The sequence below is a fragment of the Neomonachus schauinslandi genome, chromosome 14, assembly GCF_002201575.2.
Source record: "Neomonachus schauinslandi chromosome 14, ASM220157v2, whole genome shotgun sequence".
In the NCBI taxonomy this organism is placed as follows: Eukaryota; Metazoa; Chordata; class Mammalia; order Carnivora; family Phocidae; genus Neomonachus; species Neomonachus schauinslandi.
In genome coordinates, this window is record NC_058416.1 from 3924707 (window position 1) to 3944861 (window position 20155).

The 20155-nt window shown below is 52.2% G+C and overlaps 1 protein-coding gene across 1 annotated transcript in view; it reads right to left on the minus strand.

Annotated features, from left to right (window-relative positions):
• Window positions 1-9867: 9867 nt before the first annotated feature.
• The window catches only part of ZNF407 (zinc finger protein 407), a 440591-nt gene continuing 430303 nt past the window's right edge, over window positions 9868-20155 (minus strand). The window contains exon 9 of the mRNA XM_021686162.2: window positions 9868-12393. Coding sequence (XP_021541837.1) covers window positions 11051-12393 — 1343 coding nt within the window. The 3' untranslated portion in view covers window positions 9868-11050. The remainder of the gene's footprint in view (window positions 12394-20155) is intronic.

Sequence of the window (20155 nt, forward strand, 5' to 3'; positions counted from 1 at the left end):
GAGGACGGAGCCAGAAGGCTGTGCTAATTTGCCATCTAGGCAAGAAATGGATGTTGCAATTTGTTGGCACTCAAATTAGGTGTCATTTTGAGATGCTGTCTATTAACCTCCTGTTAGGACAGAGGATTTAGTACGCTCATCTTAACCACCCCATTCTCCCCATTCTTCCAGCTTAATTATAGTACAACTCTTCTTAAACTCATTTCAGTATGAATATGATGACCGTGTAAACATTGTTCACTGTGGAACCAAGTGACTTGATTTTCTTTCTTATACATTTGTGTAGCTTCTTCTGGCATTAATATTACCTCACTGTTTTTATCAGCTTAGATGTTTTTTTATATGCTATCACTTATCCAAACTTTGAAACTATCCAAACTTTTAAAACATGTTTTTCATACAAATGAATGTATCAAGCCATCTATCAGTTCCATTCCTTTTTGCTTAGAGCCCTCCCTTTATCTGCTACAATGAGCACTACCCTGGAAATACCCCTTGTTGCCCCTATCTTGATCTTTTTTTCCCGAGTCTCAAAACTACTCTATCTTCTTCAAGAGCATATCTTTCAGTTGCTTCATGAAAAAAGGGTACAGCGGAGGCAAAACTTTGGAGAGACTGCACATCTGACAATGTCTTTATTTTTACCTGCATGTTTGATTGATAGTTTAGCTGGATATAGAATTCTTCTTTGATTATACAATTTCCCTTTGGATTTTGAAGACTTTTTTGACTTCTCGTATCCAGAATTGTTTTCAGAAGTCTGATGTCATTCTGCTTTCCTTTGTGTGATCTCCTTAATTTTTCTCTGTGAAAGATCTTAGTTTTGCATATTCTGGGGTTCTGAAATTTCATGTTGATAAGCCCAGTATGTGTCTCTTTCATTCATTATGCTGGGCACTTAATGGGTTCTTTCAAGCTGGAAACCCTTATCTCTCAGTCTGGTAAATCTTCTTAATTCATTCTTTGATCACTTCCTTCTTTCTGTTTTCCCTTTCTAGACCTTCTCTTGGTTGGTTCTGGATCTCCTACACTCATATTTTAACTTTCTGATTGGTTGTATCACCTAATTGAATTTCTTTGCCTTTTGGTCCTACTTTCTGAGGGCTTTATTCACTTTGTCTTCCAAAAGTGGAATTTTTAAAAACACCAATTTTTAAAAAATGACACCTATTTTATTTTTAATTTCCTAAATTTCTTTTCTTGTTCTCTTATTGTTACTTTTTAAAAATATAGAAACGTGTTATTATTTCATGGAAGCATATATTTATTCTCTTATTATTCAAGGGCAGTTTCTGAATTTTTCTTTTTAAATATGTTTCTACTGGATTTCTTTCTTTTTTCCCCTCCTATTTATTTTTGATCTTTTTTATTCATGTTGGTCCCTGGCCTTATGCCCATATTTGAATGAGGCCCTGAGGCTGATTGGAAGTTCTGTGTGGGGTCTTTTGGCAGTTGGCCTTCACTCCAAAGTGACCTGGTGGCAGTCAGCCCTGTCAATGGGAAAACCTTGAATATCTGTCTATGGAGGTCTCCTCTCTAGGGTGGTTCAGTTTCTCCCATAAAGAATCCTCTGGTCTTCAGCCGTCAGGTCACATATTTGGTTTCCCTTGTACTGGAGCCCAGCAGGAGAGAGACTGGAAGTGGGTCTCATTTGGTACATAGAATTTCTCCTAATCCCATTTGATGAATGGCCTCTCCCACTCTTTGCTGGGTCCCCAGCTCGGAGCCTTTCTGGTTGGAAAAAGAGAAAAAGCTTCCAGTTGTCTCCAGAAGAGAAAAAGCTTCCAGTTGTCTCCCGGATTAGGAAGTGGGGGAGAGTTCCTGTCTGGCAGCAGAGGTCAGGTGCAGGGAGGGACCTGTTTCGGCCCCAGCCCCAGCTTTGCCATCTGCACTGTCTGGGGCACAGCTGTCTCCACTTCTCAGGGCTCTGGGACGCGAGTCAGCGTGCTGTGGCTGGGACCTCCCCTGCTGGCACTGAGCGTCTGCTCTCTCTGGTTTGCTCCACGAGTTCCACTCCCCGACACTTTTCACCTTCACCACAACTTGTTTTCATATGGGCTCTTGCTGCTTCTCTTACTCTGTTTGTCTTTGTGGGATTATGCCATTTGGTTCCTTGGCTCTCTTTTTTGTGGGCTGGGGGTAGGAATGCATACAGGTCTGTGTTCCGTCCTCACGTGCTGCTGAGAAGGTGTTGATGGGTGCCGAATGAGTGTCGGCGGGACGTGTCTGGGGTTGGGGGAGCAAGCACACAGGAAGCCAAGAAGCCCAGGCTGTCTTGTCCCTTCACAGATCCTCACACTCGTGCTGTCTGAGCGGGTGAAGCCAAGTGCGGGCCGCTAAGCCCACTTCTCTCCTGACTGCGAGTGTCCAGCAAAACTGCCTCAGCTCCAGTCCCAACACCTCTTGAGAGTCAGGGAGTGGCGAGAACACAGGGGAGGTGCTGGACATTGGGGTACTTCGGTGGGGTGGGTCAGAGTGTGGTGCAGGTGAGGCGCTGCATCTAGAAAGAAAACGCTAGAACTTCTATTTCTATGTGTTCTTTGAAAAATTCAGAAGACACCCCGAGGACAAGGATGGCCACCTCGTGGGGCCAGTTTGTGAAGCAGCCACAGTCACAGGTTTGCTGAGGGCCGAGTGGGGGCCACAGAGCAGGGGGCGTGTTGCTGCACATGGCAGCCCCCCTGGGCCTGGCCAGGTGGACCTGCAGACCACAGTGCGTGGTTTCTACCAAGCTAAGCCCCACTAAACGGACCAGAAACCCTGCACTGGAGAGGATCCCCCCGAGGCAGCCCCCAGGGGACCCTCTTTCTCCTCTCACAGGGAGCTCTACAGCAGCCAGCTGAAAACACCGTCACACTTGGTCCGACCAGAGGGCCAAGCGTGTCTATTGATCAAGACTCTCTCAAATACCCGTCTACATCCACTTTCTGAAAAGATGAATATTGTCCTAATATAGAACAACAGTGTACAGCCGTTTGCGTCAGGCATGTGATAAAACATGGTTTGTTTTATCCACATTACTTGAATAGCTCCATTTTCATGTTTGTGTTCTATCATCAGTGCCACTTATATATTTAAATATATATCATGTCGCATTTATTCATACATGTGTCCGATGTGAGTTCATGTTTTGCTTTCTAACGAGGGGGTGTGTGAGCCGCTGAGGAACACAGCTTGAGGAGGAGCCCAGAGCCTTCCTGCTTTCCCACAAGCCTCTTCATCCTGTGGGGAGGCTGGTGCCCCTAGAATTGCCCAGCTTGGCTTGGGACTGGCTCTGTCTCACCAGCTCTCTGCGTCGTGCGGAAGAGGAAAGCCAAGTCAGCCCAAGTCAGCCCGGCGGCAGGAGGGGATGCGTGCCCAAGGCTTCGGGCTGGCCCTAGGTCACCACCTCTCGCAGACCGGCCCCACGGGCCTGCCCTCCATCAAACTTGAGACCTGCCGGGCGTGCCCTTCCACGTTCCCAGGACACAGCCGCTGAGCCTGCAAGCCGAAGATCATCTCCGCGGGAAGGTCTGAGCAAAGCCCAGCACTCACCATCCTCCTGGCGGGAGGCGAGGCAGGGGGAGCTGGCTGGGAGCAGGGGAGGACTGCACCCCACCCCCATCCCCCGACCGGCCTCCCCAGCCCGGGGCCTGTGCAGGAGCCCCATGGGGGCCTTGCCCTTGACCGCCGCCATCGCATCCTGCTCCTGTTCCGGGCACCCCGGTGGCGGGCAGCAGCAGCCCGCCCCTTCGGAGGCTCAGGGAAGGGCTCCGGGAATGGAAGCAAGCCCGAAGGCATCAGGAGGGAAAACCACGGAATGCATCAGTGAGTGGACGCAGTTTCGCAGGTGGAGAACTGAATGAAGGAGCGGCGCATTGGAGCCCAGGCCCAGCTGCCCCTGCCGGAGGAGACCAGCCTGGGGCTGGCATCTGGATCTCACAGCTCCTGAAAGCTGCCGCCGCGCCATATGCCGAGAGACTCGAGCCCGCTGATGCTCCAGTGACAGGACAGGACACGCAGTGGCAGATTTCCCGACAGAAAGACAGCGCCGGCTGGGCGCCCTGCCGGCTCCGAGAGCAGGGGAGCTTCGCCAGCCTTGCTCTCAGACCCGCTGTCGCCCGGGAGCAGCCCAGGGAAGAGGCGGAAGGCGCCCGTCCCCTTCGCCTCCCCTCGAGGCCAACCCGACTGCCCGACGCAGCCCATGACCGCCGGCGGCGGCTCGGGGCACCTGCCCGCCTGTGGCTGCCTGGGGGGCGTGGGCGGCCAGGGAGGCCCCAGGACCGGCGGGCCAGCGAGGCAGGAGGCGTGGGGTCCTCCTCCCGCTTCCCTCCCAGTAGCTGCCGCCCCACCGGAGACCCCAGCCCAGGTGGGCCGAGGAGCAGTGTGCGTGAGCCCTGCCACCGACTGGACAGTACCCAGCGATTTCGGAGGCACTGAGGTGTGACCGGCCGTGTGCAGTTTGGTCTCATTAAACATGGTGCGACTTCCCTCCTCTTGGTGCTTCTCTCTAGCATCTAGCAGACCCACTCCACCTCGGGCGGCATCGGGGACTCGGCTGCGCGGACAAGTAAGCCCCAGGCCTGAGGCTCGCTTGGCCCCCTTGCGTCATCTCCCGCCGGGGCCACAGGGCTCTCTCCAGAAAAGGTCACGATCATCCAAGACCAACAAGAACACCGGGATTTCTTCTCACAGAACGTCAAGGGGGGAATCACAGGTGGGATCAATCAAACTGGCCTGGGGACCTTAGGGCCAGAAAGAAGTCAGGAATAAGCAAATAGAATTCTAATTTCAATAGAATGGGAGATACTTCGCCCGGTGTCACACACGAGGGCTGTGTTGTTTCCTTTCGATCAGGACGATTAGCAGGGAAGAGGAAGGCCCCTGTGTCGTCTTCTGTTGATAAAAGCCCGAAAGTCCCCGTAACAGGCGTGACAGGGCGGTGTGCGAAACTGACTCAGGGCCTGTCGTGGGATTTGGTCTCAGGATCCTTCTGGCAGAAGGTGGAAATAAGCAGGGAAACAAGTGTGGAACCGCGTCAAGCAATAATGGTATGTGTGAGAGGCACTCCGTGGTCCCCTCTTGCCAGAGTTTTGTTGAGAAGTCACCACAAGGAAGAAGAGCCAGCAAATAAGCAGCGGCTGATGAGGGACTGAGGCCGCATGTCTTGACCCGTCCCTTAGACGGACGTGCCGGCCGCCTCCGGCGTTCCCAGCTCTGAGCCACTGGTGGGTCGCGGCCTCTGCCCTGGAGCTCTGTCCTCGGCGGGAAGATGAGGACAAGCAGCCGTACTCTGTGAGGGCCAGAGGGTCAGGAAGGGGGCGCCCACAGCCCACAGGGGAGGACCTTCTACCTCCAAACCTGTCCAGGGAGTGGCCCCTCTGCTGGGGCCAGAGCCCACACCCCACCGCGCAGAGCCTTCCAGACGTGGGGGAGACCACGGCTGTCGCGTGAGTCACAGAGCGGGTCTGAGTCATGGGTGGTGAAGCCCTGTTCCGTGATTTGCCGTGTGTAGTGCTCTGCACTTAAAACATCCCTTGAGCCCTTCAAGTGGGGCCAAGGCAGAAGCCGGGGCCGGGCCTGGATGTGGCGTCTCCCCGCAGACTGTGGCCCCATTTGCAGACCAGGCAGGATGGCACTGAAGATCTGCTGAGGCCTCGGGGGACAGCAGTGCGTGGGGACACAGGCCGTCCTGCTGAGGGACCCCGGTCCCACCCAACACTGCCTGGCCACGTGCTGCCCCGAGGGGGACGCCGGGGCCGGCTGGAGCAGCTCCTTGTCTCTAAGTGGGAACCCAGTTTGGGAACTGAAACACAAACCTTTACTTTGCATTGGTTTTTTATCGCTCTGCTTACAAAGTGATCGGAAGGGTGACGTGAGCTGTTCTGGAGAGCACGGACAACGGCGCTGACAGAGCGCCCTGGTCCAACACTCCCGCTCATCGCGGCTACAGGTCATCCTTCCATGGTGCTGGTAGCCAGGCCCCGGTTAGGTCAGTCTATTTCTTATTTTTTAAATTTAAATTCAATTAATTAACATATAATGTATTATTTGTTTCGGAGGTAAAGGTCTGTGATTCATCAGTCTTACACAATTCACAGCGCTCACCACAGCACATACCCTCCCCAATGTCTATCACCCAGCCACCCCATCCCTCCCACCCCCCTCCACTCCAGCAACCCTCAGTTTGTTTCCTGAGATTAAGAGTCCCTTATGGTTTGTCTCTCTCTCTGGTTTCATCTTGTTTCATTTTTTCCTCTCTTCCCCTAGGATCCTGTTTTGGTTTTCTCAAATTCCTCATATCAGTGAGATCATATGATACATGTCTTCCTCTGATTGACTTATTTCGCTTAGCATAACACCCTCTAGTTCCATCCACGTTGTTGCAAATGGCAAGATTTCATTTTTTGATGGCTGCGTAATATTCCATTGTATATTACCCACAAGTATGGAATTAAGTCATTTTAAAAGTATTTATTAAGAGGTATTGAAAATGTAGGGCCATGGAGTAATAAGCAAGTGATTCCTGGTGAGATCTATAACAGATTCATCCGAATCTGGTGACAGGCCTCGGTGAACATGTGCTCACCCAGGCGATTCCATCTTGGCTGGGCCCGCATGACCTCACACACTTAGGGTCCCACGGAGAGAACAGAAGGCTGACTCCTGTCCCGGGCTGAGGGCCCCAGGAGTTTTGGAGAAACAAGTTTCTCTACCTCACGCTGATTTCTCAAGGCAAAGATTCCTCGAGAGGGCTCTGCTTCCTTTATGTGACAGACCCAGAGTCGAACGGCAGTGATGACGTGGCTTACCCCTGGCTCCCCCTGGGCATGGCGCCTGTTTTCGTAACGCTGTCCGTCTTCGCTTTGGGAAACCCCGCAGCGGTGCACGTGACAACACCTGGGTCCCGATTCTAGAACCCCGCCCATGCAGACTTCACCAAGGAGCCCTCAGCCATGAAGGCCCCATGAGTCCCTCACGCCCAGCTCTAGCTCCCATGTCCCGGACACTGAAGCTTTGTTTTGTGTTCAGCGCGGGCTGGGAATGGACTCCGTGAGGAAGGAGCAATTCAAGAGCGGGGTGGGAGGGAGGTTCGTGAACGGCGAGCCCCCCTGGGCCGCCCCACCGGCTCCTCCTGAGTTCCCACAGCACTTGGTTCATGGGGTTCCTTTTTATGGTGGTAAAACATGATCCCGCAATTGAAAGCCTGAGCTCCCATTATGAAAACTGCCAAGGGGACCATCAGAAGGACAGGCACCCATGGTACTCTCCTGCCTCGCGGGGGGACGCGGGTACACGACGGGCCGGGCGAGGGCAGGGGGGACCGGCTCTGGACGTGGCGATGCCCGGGGGGCGGGGGGGTGCACGCAGCACCCGCGGCCCCCACTTGTGGCTCCGCGGGACCCTCCCCGGCCCGCTCCTCTGCTCTTCCTTTATCTCCAGTTACAAAGCAGTGCCAGGTTTTGTACTCAGCCGCTGCCATGTCTCCAAATGGCTTTTCAGTGTCAGGCCTATCAGGAAATTAACTCATCACGCAGTGACAGCTGCTAATTTTTTCCCCTTACATGTCAGACGGATCGCCTGCTGAAGCTAATAATGAATCACCAATCCCTGATTAGAAGGTGTTTCCGAAACGTATAACTGCCATCTGAGCTAACTTTTTTCTTCATGTAAAATGGTATCGCCCTAGAGGAGTAGAAAGCGAACTGTATTCTTCAACAAGACGGAACAGGAGCAGGTTGCTTAAGTGAGCTGTGTGCGCTCTTAAATTACGGGCTACTATTCAACAGTAAAATAAGGGAAAAACTTAGAGCTCCTTTCTTCGTTTGCTCAACAAACGACCTTTCTGGTTTCCCAATTCTCGTCCCAGAACCAGCTCTGGGTTAGGCTTCCGAGCTGGCCCCTCTGGTCTTCCCTACGTGCCGTTTCTCTCTCTCTGCTCGGGGAAATGGAAGGTATGACGGAACAGAGGGATGCGAATACTGTGCTGGACGCTGGGCTCCCAGGCAGCAGGTCTCCGGCCTCCTAGGGGAGCGCCGGGTCGGAGCTGCGGAGTCTGGCCTGAGCGTGGCCGGGCCTCGGGCCTCTGCGGGGTCTTCGCCGTCATTTATTAGGGGGCCGACCAAAGACCCACCGCCTGTCTTCTGGGGCGTTGGGTCCACATTTCTGGCCTGAGCTGCCGTCTGGAACTTCTGGCATCCCACTGATGCAATCCTAGCACATTCACTTGGTTCTTCGCAGAAAGGCTGTCCTTGCTATCTCCCGGGTGACGCGGGTTTCTTTGCTCGCGTGTTCTGGGGCGTGGTGGGGGAGAGGTTTCGGAGCATCCTCCTGCCCACCCTCCTGCCATTACAACTGTCCAGGGACTCCGGAAGCATCTCAGAGGGATGCCTGCTTGGGTCACCACGTTTCATGACAGTGACAGTCAGTGGCTAAAACTCTGTAACTCCCCATCCTCTATGGCAAGCTTCTGGCCCGGAAGGTGGACCCTAAACTATTTCTCTATGTTGACGTGGTCAGGGCAGTGGCCCCCCTGCAGGCCGGACGTCCCTGAGGCTCTGTCATACAGCTGGTTGGCTGTAGCTGCATATGAAGGTGGCCTTTCTGGATTTTAGTCTCCAGGTAACTCTGTTGTTTGCTTTGTTTTTTGCTTCTTTAAAGCGTGACTGTTTTCTCTAGCTAAAACCCCAAGGGAGGCTGGAAGCTTGCCTGTGTCTTCTTCGTGGGCACCCGCTGTAAGTGTGGCCTGCTCATAGGATCGGCCACGCCTCGTTATTCTGAGCCACGAGTTTGTGTACGTGCTTCTTGGACTCCCGTACATCCCGAGGGTTGTGTGATGAGAGAGAAGGGAGAGGGAACATGAACCCAGATCTACAGGTAATTACAGGATACACTAGCTTAGTGAATCCTTCGCAATCCTTCTGAGCCTCGAAACACCTTCTGTACAATTTTTTTATGCAAAGGCCTGCTCTTTTCATTGTGCATACAGCGTGATTGCTGGTCTGACACTGCGGGCTACGCTGGTTTTATGAAGGATTAAATGCCACCGGAGACATATTTATCCTAAATAAATCACAAACAGTAAACTGCAGCATGTCGGTGTCAACAGCCTGGACTCGGGCAGAAAGGTTAGCCGTACAGGACGGGGCACCGGCGGGAATTAGCATCTGAGCCGGGGGCCGCCGGCTGCAGCCAAGGGGAGGAGTGATCAGGAAGGAATATTTCCACCTGAAAACATAGCCCCCCTCCCTACCATGCTGCTGCTGCTGCTGCTTTTTTTTTTTTTTTTAACACGTATGAGAAGCTTGGAGAGGGGCATCACTTTATAAAGGTCACCTTTATCCTGGTAACAAACGGGAGTTGATCCTGTCACTGTTGGCTGAGACAAGTGTTTAGGAAGAAGTGGATCGCCCTGCCATTTTTAAGAAACATGAGCAAGTCATACTCAGCTAATTATGACTCTCGGTGTCAAACTTGAAATTTTACCTTTCATTTTTTGGGGGGTGGGGGAGGGATAGCTGTGTCAGGGAGGTGGCCCTGGGATGGCCGGACTGCAGAGGGACGAGGACGCGCTGCACGCAGCGCACCCCTACCCTGCGCTCCCAGGAAGGGACCTTACACTCAGGAGGCACTGTTTTCTCTTCCTTTTTTCTCGTGTCTGCTCCTCACAATTTTTAGATACTAACTGTGACAGAAGACGCTATTGTCACCAGAAGGTGCCTGGGCCACGTGCCAAACCCTCAGAAGACAGCACGAGGCCGCGGGAGGTGCCCTGGACATGGGCAGAGCGGGCGGAGAAGCTGCCCTGTCAGACAGAAGGACTAGTTCTTTCCAGTTTCTACAGCTGCCCATTGGCTGGCTGCTGGAAAAAAGAGAACCTCATTCTCTTTCAATGCTATAATTTTATTTCAAAGAAAAAAATAGAACAAAAACAACCTTTGCATTTGGGGGAGGGGATCGTGTTTACAGGTTTGGAAAAGGAAGAGCAATCGTATGGAGAAGTGAGTTACTAGAACACAGACTTGCATTCCACAGTTGCAGTGAACCCACAACTAAACATGGACGACGCTGGTTGGGGCCGGGGCTGCAGGGGGCATGGCTTTCTGTTAGTAACGTTGAACGTCAGCTTCTTCACAAGGACACGAATCACAAATAAATCCCGCAAAAATGGTATCAATATGAAGAAACATTCGTTATAAAAGCAAAATATTGATATGAACACTAGTTTCCAGAGTGCACATTTCATATATAGACTTTATTGTATGAAACGAAGTCAAAATTAGAAGCACTGGGTTGTCTTAACCAAGGTATATTTTCATCCAATAGAAATATCAAGGCTTTTCTCAACCGGAGGCTTGAGAAGGCTTCTTTCAAGCAGAGTGCAACCAGAGCTAAGAACACGCCCACCACGTCCGGGGGGGGGAAGTGATGCGTCAGAGGAGCTACGAGGTCTTCCTCTGGTCTGGGGACACCGTGACCCTACGATTTCAGAAGAATGGACAAGGGTGGACTGCTCAAGACAGGAGGACTTGCAGCTACAATGTTTAACCAAACCTATAATAAACTGTGGAAATGGCTCCATGCTGGACGGCACGAACAGGCAGGTCTCAGGCCACAAGATACACCATTCGGACTTCTCCACCACTAGGCACAATCCTTTGATAACTGAAATGGGAAAACATTTGCGGGGAGCGGGGGAAGGGGTGGGTGGAGACCGAAAACAACGTGGCTTCGCCTCAGCATGGTGGATAGAACAGAGGGAAAAGACCAGTCACGAAAGAACCGAACAGGAAACGGGTGTGGTCGGCACAGGGCCCCGCCCCAGCGGCACCCCGGCCCGGCCTCCCCAGCGGCGCGGGGCTCGGGTGGGCGGCCGGCCGCGGGCCCCCGGGGACCTGGTGCGCGCTGCTGCGTGGTCCGTGCCCACCTCGCCCCGAGCGCGGGCCGCCACCCCTCCGGACGGCCACGCCACTGTCCCGAAGCCGTGGCACGTGCAGCCCGGGGATGGCCGCGCCCACACGGGCCGGACCGGACCACCCCTTCCCTGGGGCCGAGCGTGACGATCCGTCCCTCAGGCTTCTTGGAGTTCGTGACTCTCTCTTTGGCTCTGGATGACGGTCGCGGCCGGGGAGCCATCCTGGGTGTAAATGACCATACTTGTCAACTGTTCGGCTGCATTTGGGACCATGGCCTCGGCGCTGAGCGCGGCCCCGGCCTGCAGGATCTCCTGAGGGCCGGCCGCCTCGATGACGGTGTGCGAGTACATGCCCGCCGCCTCCTGCGCGCCTGGGGGCAGCTCCGTCAGGATGTAGTGCGTGGCGCCCGCGGGGAAGCTGCCGCTGGACTCCCGCACCATGGCCTGTACCAGCTCCTCCGTCACGATGATCTGGGAGATCTCCGCGTCCTGCTCGGCCAGGTCCACGTGCTGGCTGTGGGCCTCGGCCTCCTGCATGATGATCTGCGAGCCCTCTCGGGCCAGCATGTGCACGGTGCCCTCCTCGTTCACGATGACCTGCGTGACGCCCTCCTCCATGAGCTGCCCGGCCGCAGCCGAGTCGCACACGGCGAACTGCAGCACGCCCTGCACCACCTTCTTGAAGGCCACCTGCGGGCGCTCCTGCGAGCCGGGGACGGCCGAGGGCCGCACCACCTGGGTCAGCAGCTCCACGGGCTCCACGGCGGCCGCGCTCTCCCGGACGTCCTGGAACATGTGGATCTCGGGGGCCTCGGGCTGGGCAGCGGCGGGGGGGGAGGCGGGCATGTCCGGCCCGGGCAGCTGGACCAGCACGTCTTTGTGGCCGGACCTGCCTTTGTCGTCGGGCCCGGCCCGGCCTTCCGCCCCTCCCAGCTCGGTGACCGCACACAGCAGGGCATCCAGGGCGGAGGCCGTGTCGGGCGGGGGGACGCCGGCCTCGGTGAGGTCTACAATCTCCTGCTTGGTCACCTGCTGAATCACGGCACCGCCCGGGCTGAGGGCTTCGTCCATGCCGCGGCCGTCCATCGAGCCCCCCACGACCACCACCTGGGTGGTTCCGTCGGCCAACTGCTCCGGCAGGAGCGGCCCGGGCGCCACGCCGCCCACGGGGGCGCCACCGTGGCCCGCAGCGATGAGCCGCCCGTCCTCCGTGATGTGCAGCACGCGGGCCACCTGGCCGGCCAGCGCCAGCGTCTGCAGCGTGGCCGCGGCCGTCTCCTCCACCGAGGCGTCGAGGGCGAACTCGCCGTCGTAGCCCTGGATGATGATGACCTGCTGGACCTGCTCGGGCACCGCCGCCTGCTTCCTGCTGCTCCTAAGGGGCCGCTCTCTGCCAGGGGCCGCCTCTGCCAGCGCGGCCGCCGTGAAGGGGCTGTCTGTCTCCACGAAGGCGGCTCCTTGGCCCTTCAAACGGCACTCGTAGGACTTGGACACAATGCCTATGGGAGACAGGGACCAGTTAGAGCCTGGAAAACGACTTTTAGGCTTACAAGTAAGACAAGTCTTCGGCAGCAGCTGCAAAGCCTCAGCAGAAACTCTAGAGTGAGCCACACTGCAGGGCGGCCTCGGGCGCCCGCGCTACTGGGGCGGGAGGGGACAGGCGTGCCGGCAGCCGGGCTTTCCCCGTCCTCTGCTCACACTGCCCGAACAGCACCGCTGAGAGCCAGCGCCTGGGAAGGAGTGTGGCTACTGCCCTCGGCGGCTGCCGTTGCCAACAAGACCTCAGTCGCCGGTGGGCGCGCAGGCCACCGAGCGGTGGCAGTATCTTCTGACCCAAAGGCGCATCTTTCTGTAAGGTTTTGAACAGCTGTGAGGAGGGCACAGGACGCGCACACACACCCACCTCCCCGGCGCCACCTGCGACCCAGGCCGATGCTTGTTTAATAACTTGACAGGGTAAAATAGGCCTGGCAACTGCCATCTTTATTTCCTATTCAAAACAGAATGACTCTTTAAACAGAGTTCCTGTTTTTGTCTTTAAATCCCAAATTTTCTGTGTTCTTACTGTGGCCTCCTTCTCCCTAAATGAGAGAACGACCTGCCAGTGATCTATGTGAGAGTTTCCATATCTCAATGGCCACCCCAGTTCTGAAATGCTCCACTTTACTCTCTTTATTGTAGGTCATTTTTAAAAAGCACCTTTATCCTTACCGAAGCAAAGAAAATGATAAGATTATGTACTGCTAGCATCCCTTAAAGGCCATTTTGTTCTCCATGTTGGGGCTCTTCTGCAAGAAAGCACTTCTTTCAACACAGAGTCCACTCTGAGTACGGACCCCAGACAAGGCCCGCGTCCGGTGGGTTCAGTGGCTCAGGTAGGAGTCACAGAAGCTGTTACATCCCATTTGCCAAGAGGACACCCCCAGGCTCACACCCAGACTGTGGGCAACGGTCCAGGATCTGGACTCCCGCGTTACGTTTGAACAAGGCAAACTCCTGGCCCATCCCGCACACACTGCAGCGAAGCTCTGTTGTTCGACACTCAGAGGTCAGGGGAAGTCCTACCCCTGCTTCCCCCTTCACGTGAGAGGCCAGAGGGAGTGGAAGGATCTCCTGGTGGCTGGTGTGTGCATGGAAATAACTGGGAGGAAGCTCACTGCACAGCGAGTTCGTGGGATCGGTTTTCTGTCACCATGTTCTTTCAGCTTCTGAGGCTCTGACTCGCAGTGAGGAAGTAAAGTGTACAGGTAATCCATCTTCTTAAACAACTATGAGGACCAATTTACATTGTGCCTTCCCAGACAACTCTCTACAGCGTGAATCTTGGGAAGTCGACAGGATCCCAGACTCTCGGGTCAGGAAAAGACGTGTGGCATCAACCAGGACGATCTCTGTCAGCAACACCTCCCTCCCTCATGCTCATTCGGGGATAATGGGATACCCTGACCGGGGGGGCGGGGGGAGGGGGGCGGAGTCGCGGGGGGGAGGGGCGGCGCTGCTCCGGGCTGGTCCTGCAGCCATGGGTGGACCAGGCCTGGCCAAGCCATCACATCGCAAAGGTCAACTGAACCTTCTCCGAGGAGGGGCCAAAGCATCGATGACTCTAGCTAAATGACGGGCCTAACTGTAGCGTCCCGCTCTGTGTCTTGTTTACCCTCTGAGGAAAGAGAAGAACCGGCCGGGAGCACGAAAGCTTGCTCCTTCCTACGCCTCCCTGAGCGAGCAGCTCCCGAATGCCCACCGTGTGGTGCCCGGGGGTGGGTGTCACAGGGCATCGGTGGTCTTCACACTGGAGACTCCCAGCTCTAGGGCCTCTGAAGACCTTCTAACGGTTCTGTGAGCCTAGGGCGAGTTTCCAGGAACCAACCGAGTGCACTTAAACTGCCCTGCCCAGGGATGCGCCTGTTGTGATGTCCCTCCTCCACCTTCCCCTCCCCCCTTCTCCTGCTTTGTCAAAGAAAAGCTCACCCCTGGGAAAATTACAGTTCAGAAGGCAAGCACGAGAGTAGGTGAACCACATGGGTCCTCGAGAGGAAGGGCTGAATCATGGTCTATACTTGGACCTCATCTCCCAGTTTATCTTCTGAACTTTAAATCTCCCTAAAATCTCTGTCTTCAAAAGCGCCGGGAGGCCAGGCAGCAGGCTGGGCAGGTGAGGACAGGGCGTTCCAGTGTCCCCCCGTTCCCACGTCCGTGCGTGCCTGCGTGGACACGGGGTGCTGCCGTCCTGCTCAGCGTGCCGTCCGCGGGGCCCCCTGGGTCTCCGGTCTGCCGTACCCACCACAGTCTTCCTCCTCCACCCTTGCAATTTCTCCCCTCCATCCTCTTCTCTACCTGGGACGTAACCGTTCCGCTTGCCTTCCGCGCCCTGCACTCCATCCAGTTTCTGCCCGTTCTGTCATCATGACACCCTGAACTTGATTTGCTTGGTTCTGTCCATTCCCTAACTTCAAGGGCATTTTCAGTCTAACTTAGAGTTCGGGGCCAGGGGCGGGGGGAGACATGAAGAAATAAAGACACAAAAATAAAGAAGGCAGCCTACAAATCAACCCCAATTAATTACAGAAGAGGCCATAGTACCTCGATGTCAAAGCAGGAGAAACGAGCGCAGGCAGGGGCCACCAGGCGTCCTGTGCTCTGGTGGTCTCCGGAGAAAGCCTATAGGCTGGAGCCCCTGCACTACCCTTCTTCAGTCTGCAACTGGACGGAAAATCTCTTGGGTGTCGAATTATCCTCTGAATCCCTTGCAGCACTGATAATGATGCTATTCTGAACTACTTATACTGAATTTATTTGAATCCAGAGGTGGGTTAAGCCACTTCCAGACCATTAAAGTGAACTACATGGGTAAACACCACTGTCACGATGGCGTGTGATGAAGCCTGACACCGCCAACATCTTACCCTCAGTTTGGCGCGAGCCCCGCTACTCCATCACAGTTCATAAATGCGAGTGCAGGTCCATCTTTTGATTCAGCAATTTAATAACTTCGAGTGCTGTCAGTACTGCTTTGAAAAATAGCACCTATAAAATGTAACAGCCTCAATCAGATTGAAAAAGATTCACCCACTGAAGATTCTTCCATTTCGCCCATAATGAATTAATGTGGAGCTATGCAGAAGTTCAAGTGTCATTTTAAACTAATGTGAATCTCTACTGTAACTTTAAATTCTAACTGGGCTATGACCAAAAATTTACTGGGCACATCAACTTCAATTTCTGAGCTCTTTCTAGTAAATATGAACCGTAAAGCTCACCAATGCAAATGGCCAAATGGATACAGTATTTGGAAAACAGGAACTCTGTACAGGCTTACCCTTAACTGCTTAGTCACCCGCTATCGGTCCAAAAGTGCACCAATCTTTAACGGAGCATGGACGCCCGACATAATGTTTGCACTATGCTTTACATCTATGCTTTACTATGTTTTACATCTTTCAAAGACATCGTCGGATTTCAGTGATCATAGTAGCTAATCAAATCGTGCATCTGATTCAGCCTTTTTGGACCTGTTTGCAAGAGGACCATAAATCGCTCTGTGCAGAAGGGGCAAACAGGTTAAAATGCAGCCTCCTGCCTGTTTATGAAAAATCCCAACTTACTGCCCATTTGCTTTCAGGAGTACAGAGACAGACGCCTTTCTCATAGCTGAATGCATTGAAAGTCTACAACTTGGTTGAAATGAGAAGGGCTTTGCGGGGAGCGGAGGGTTTGTTTTCCGGGAAATGGTTCCGAACTAGGCTCACTTCTCCAGGAGATCATTAGGAGCCCTCCAGGTCCTTCTTGAAGAGAGAATCCTCGGAGTTGAAAACCACAAAGTGTCACACAGCAGTGGAGGGGTTAAGATAGAGGCTCACACCCCCCAAAACCACGGGGATGGCTCTGTTTCGCTGTCTGGGGGCTCATGGGAAGCTGCACACAGGTTCTAGCACCCAACTGCTTCCCCTCTGTGTGTGTATGTTATTCTTTTGTTACTGTCATTGCTCTTTCTCACAGAATAAAGACCTTATGCTTTTGTTAAGCTTACATTTAATTAAAATGTACAGAATTTGTGCAGTAAACTCGAATGAAACAAATAAAACAAGGGCCCCCTCTCTTGAAGCCATACGTTGTGAATGAAAAATGTCATTACAGACTAAAAAATTTTGCAGTAAACAGGGCCTACAGAGAGAAGTTTCCCCTGTAATGACATCCATAAAATACACAAATGGCACTTTTAGTACCATCCTGAATATGGCATTTTCTGTGCTCTACACACAATCTAAATGGTTTGATCATAGAGCATAATACTCCATTGGGTTTATAGAACAATCAATGTTCCATAAAATGATGTATTTATCCAATAGTAGGCTCAGCAGTTACTGGCGTATGACATTGCAGGACACGGGCCCGGACTCCTCGGCGGCGCCCAGGCCGGCTGTAAAACTTATCTCACGCCACTTCAACAACTTCATCTCGTCCGCGTCAAGTAATTTGTGGAAGCCTCAGCTTGGCTTAAAAAAAACTCGTAATAAAAATTCATAGAATTTTCAGGAGAATGAAAGCCGATGACAATAGAAAGGTCACATTGTGTCTCCACGAAAGGGGTCAAAGGTGGCCCGCAGTTCTGAAGCCGAAAGTAGATTTCATGCATCGCGTAGCAGATAAAGATGGCATTAAAGAGCCCTGTGTGGGGTGGGATGCTCCACACGCCGGGGAAGCTTGCGCGGATACCCTGGGAGAGCCACGTCGTGGCAGCCAGCAGCATTTATTTTTAAATCTCGAAGCTTCTCCTGAAACTGTATTCCACGTTTACACACTGCTAGGTTATGTCGGATTCTCTGTGTTTTATTTTTATTATTATTTTGTAAAGATCTAATAGGCTTTATTAAAGGAGTCACAATCGGGGAGCACTCTATCCGGCCGACAGAGAGGCGCTCTTACTGTGTGTGTTTGAGATTCTGTGTTCTGGATGGGCACTAAGCTTGAAAATGCTAGGCTGGCTCATTGTCACAATTAAAGCACCTCAAATAGGACACGATTAAAAAAGTAATACTTTTCATATAAAAATTTGGGGCACACATGACACTGTGAATCTTAAGCCACATATGATTTTTCTTGACTTCAATTTTAAGATGTAATTTTAACAAGAACGTTAAGAAATCATACTTAATGTCTATTAAAATGAAACAATATTAACAGATTATGCTAATAAATTAGAACCATATTTTAATGTCACAAAAGCTTATAAGTTTTTCAAGTGAGAGCAGAAAAAATGACAAATTAAAATTCAATGCAATATAACCTTGTAGAAATTTCGAAGCAGGGGATAAATTATTCCTACAATAGCACAGCCCGTCAAAGCAGTATCAATAATTGCTACATAGTGTAGTCACTCTTTGGACAATACTAATTACCGGTCTTGCTGCAGGATGTCCCTAAGAGAGCTCCTCCCACCAAAACCTGGTTTTGAAGAAGTGAGGGCTTTCCACCTGAACAGGACACAAACTAGGGGGCGCTCCCTGGACCAAACGCTTTGCACTGCCTCGCGTCCCTGAAGGAAAACTCCACTCCAGGGGTTTAAGAAGGAATTCCAACCCGGTTTATAACCGCAATGGCGAGAGCAGCCTCTCATTCCTACAAACCCAGGCCAAAATGACAATTTCGCTATCAAAAACATTTTTTTTTGAGAGAACAAAGATGGTCAATACCTTATGACTATTATTTCCAAGGGTTAGAAATGTGTTCTGGTCAGTGTTAATAAAATGCACACACAAATCACAAATATTTAGGTGACTGGAGATACAAAATCAAAATTATTTTTAGTCTCCGGCACGCTTGTGAAAAATGATAGGTGTACTAGTGAGATTTCTTTCAGAGCACAGACCTGTTTTGGTCATTCTGCCATGAACTAGCCTAAGGATGGTATATACACCACAAAATAATAATTAAAAGGCAATTTGGTAAATATCTGCTTTGTACCACAAATAAATGTATAAAGGTAGATGTCAGAGTTATAGTAAAAGCCATAGCCCTGTCCTCAACTTTGTGAAGGCCACTTTTTTTTTTTAAAGGTTTTATTTGTCACAGAGAGAGAGAGAGAGAGAGAGAGAGAGAGAGAGAGCACAAGCAGGGGGAGGGGCAGAGGGAGAAGCAGGCTTCCCGTGGAGCAGGGAGCCCGATGCGGGGCTCGGTCCCAGGACCCTGGGATCATGACCTGAGCCGAAGGCAGACGCTCAACCGACTGAGCCACCCAGGCGCCCCAAGGCCACTGTTTTATGAGATGAGAAAAAATATTTTTCTGTGAAAAATTAACTGAAGTCCACATCCTTTCTGACAGACCCTTCCACCTAAGTTCAAATACAAAATTTTATAAGATACACCATGCAATTTTTACTGAAGGAATACTTACAGTAAGCCAGGACACAGATTTAAGTGACAAAAGTTTTAGTTCCTTTTTCTCAGTTATCATTAGTACTACATTTATGATTGGTAGTGATCAAAGATTATCAAATATCACCCCTGAAAGAAATTCTAAGATGTTCAGACAAAACTAAGAATAAATTTTATCTCAAGTTAGAAATACATGACTGGCCAGATTTCTAACTTTACCGTGAACAGTCTCCATGGGCCTAGATATTTCCATGGGCACTGAAGGGTGACAAAGAATAAAAGACAATATTTTACCTTTAAAGTCACAAACCCTAAGAAATTTTGTGTTATATCAGACTCTTAGGTATATATCATCGTTTCCATGCATGAAGATCTAATGGGAGCCAGGCGCACAAATCTCCCACAGGAAGATAAGAATGGTGCTTTAAGGTTATCCTGACAGGCTTTTTGGGAGGGAGGTCAAGGGGAGCGCGCGGTTAACCCTTTCTTGGCTGTGGCAGAGGCCTGCCGGCAGTGCTGAAGGATGACCTGCGACAGTCACAGAACTTCGGAAATTTGACTCATGTGACAGAAATGACGAAATGGGATTTTAAAGTTAAACTGTAAAGTACTCTGATCTTGTCTTTTACCCATGAAGAGCACCTTCCTAAAAATCGCCAGCTGATTCACTAGCAGAAAGGGCTCAAATGTCTGAAGTCCCGTCTGGAGCAAAGCGACGGGGAGGTGCCGTTGTGTCGGGATCAGCGCCAAGAGCCTTTGGCATTCTGTACACATTTGGGGGTATCCAGGTCAGCCCCTGGCCGCTGTGAGGGCTCCGTGTGGGACGCTTTCTGTCCGGGCGTGCTCTCCCCTGGGGCCATGGCCCTCCTGCTCTCCGCAGCGGTCTGGGCGCCCGTCGTGGTGGTAACGGCTGATGCATCCGAGGAGCCTCGGGGCTTGACTGGAGCCGCGGGATGCCCGGCCTTGGCCTTGGGACGCTTCCTTCCAAGATCCCAGGGGAGCGGCAGCCCCTTGGCCTGCTGTAAGGCCGCCTCCTCTGTTCGACTCAAACTAGCACCGATGTTCTTTCTTGCATTACGGAGTCAAGAAATTAGGGGGCCAAGACCTTTTCCTACTGTCCTCTGACAGGCTTATAAAACTCCCCGTACAGATAACACAATATTAGGAGACAAGGCCTATTTTTCAAAAGTTGTACACATCACGCACATTCTAAAAGGTAAAATCATGCAAAGAAGCAGCCGGCCAATGTTGTTAGTGCAGTGTTCCTCTTCCAAGGCGGGCTTAGGGGCTAACAAGGCAGATTAAACTGGTCTCCTTCTGTTTTTTGGGCAAACCCTACAAAAAGATCACACTCATTTTTGTCGGCATGTTCAGATTTCCTGTATACTG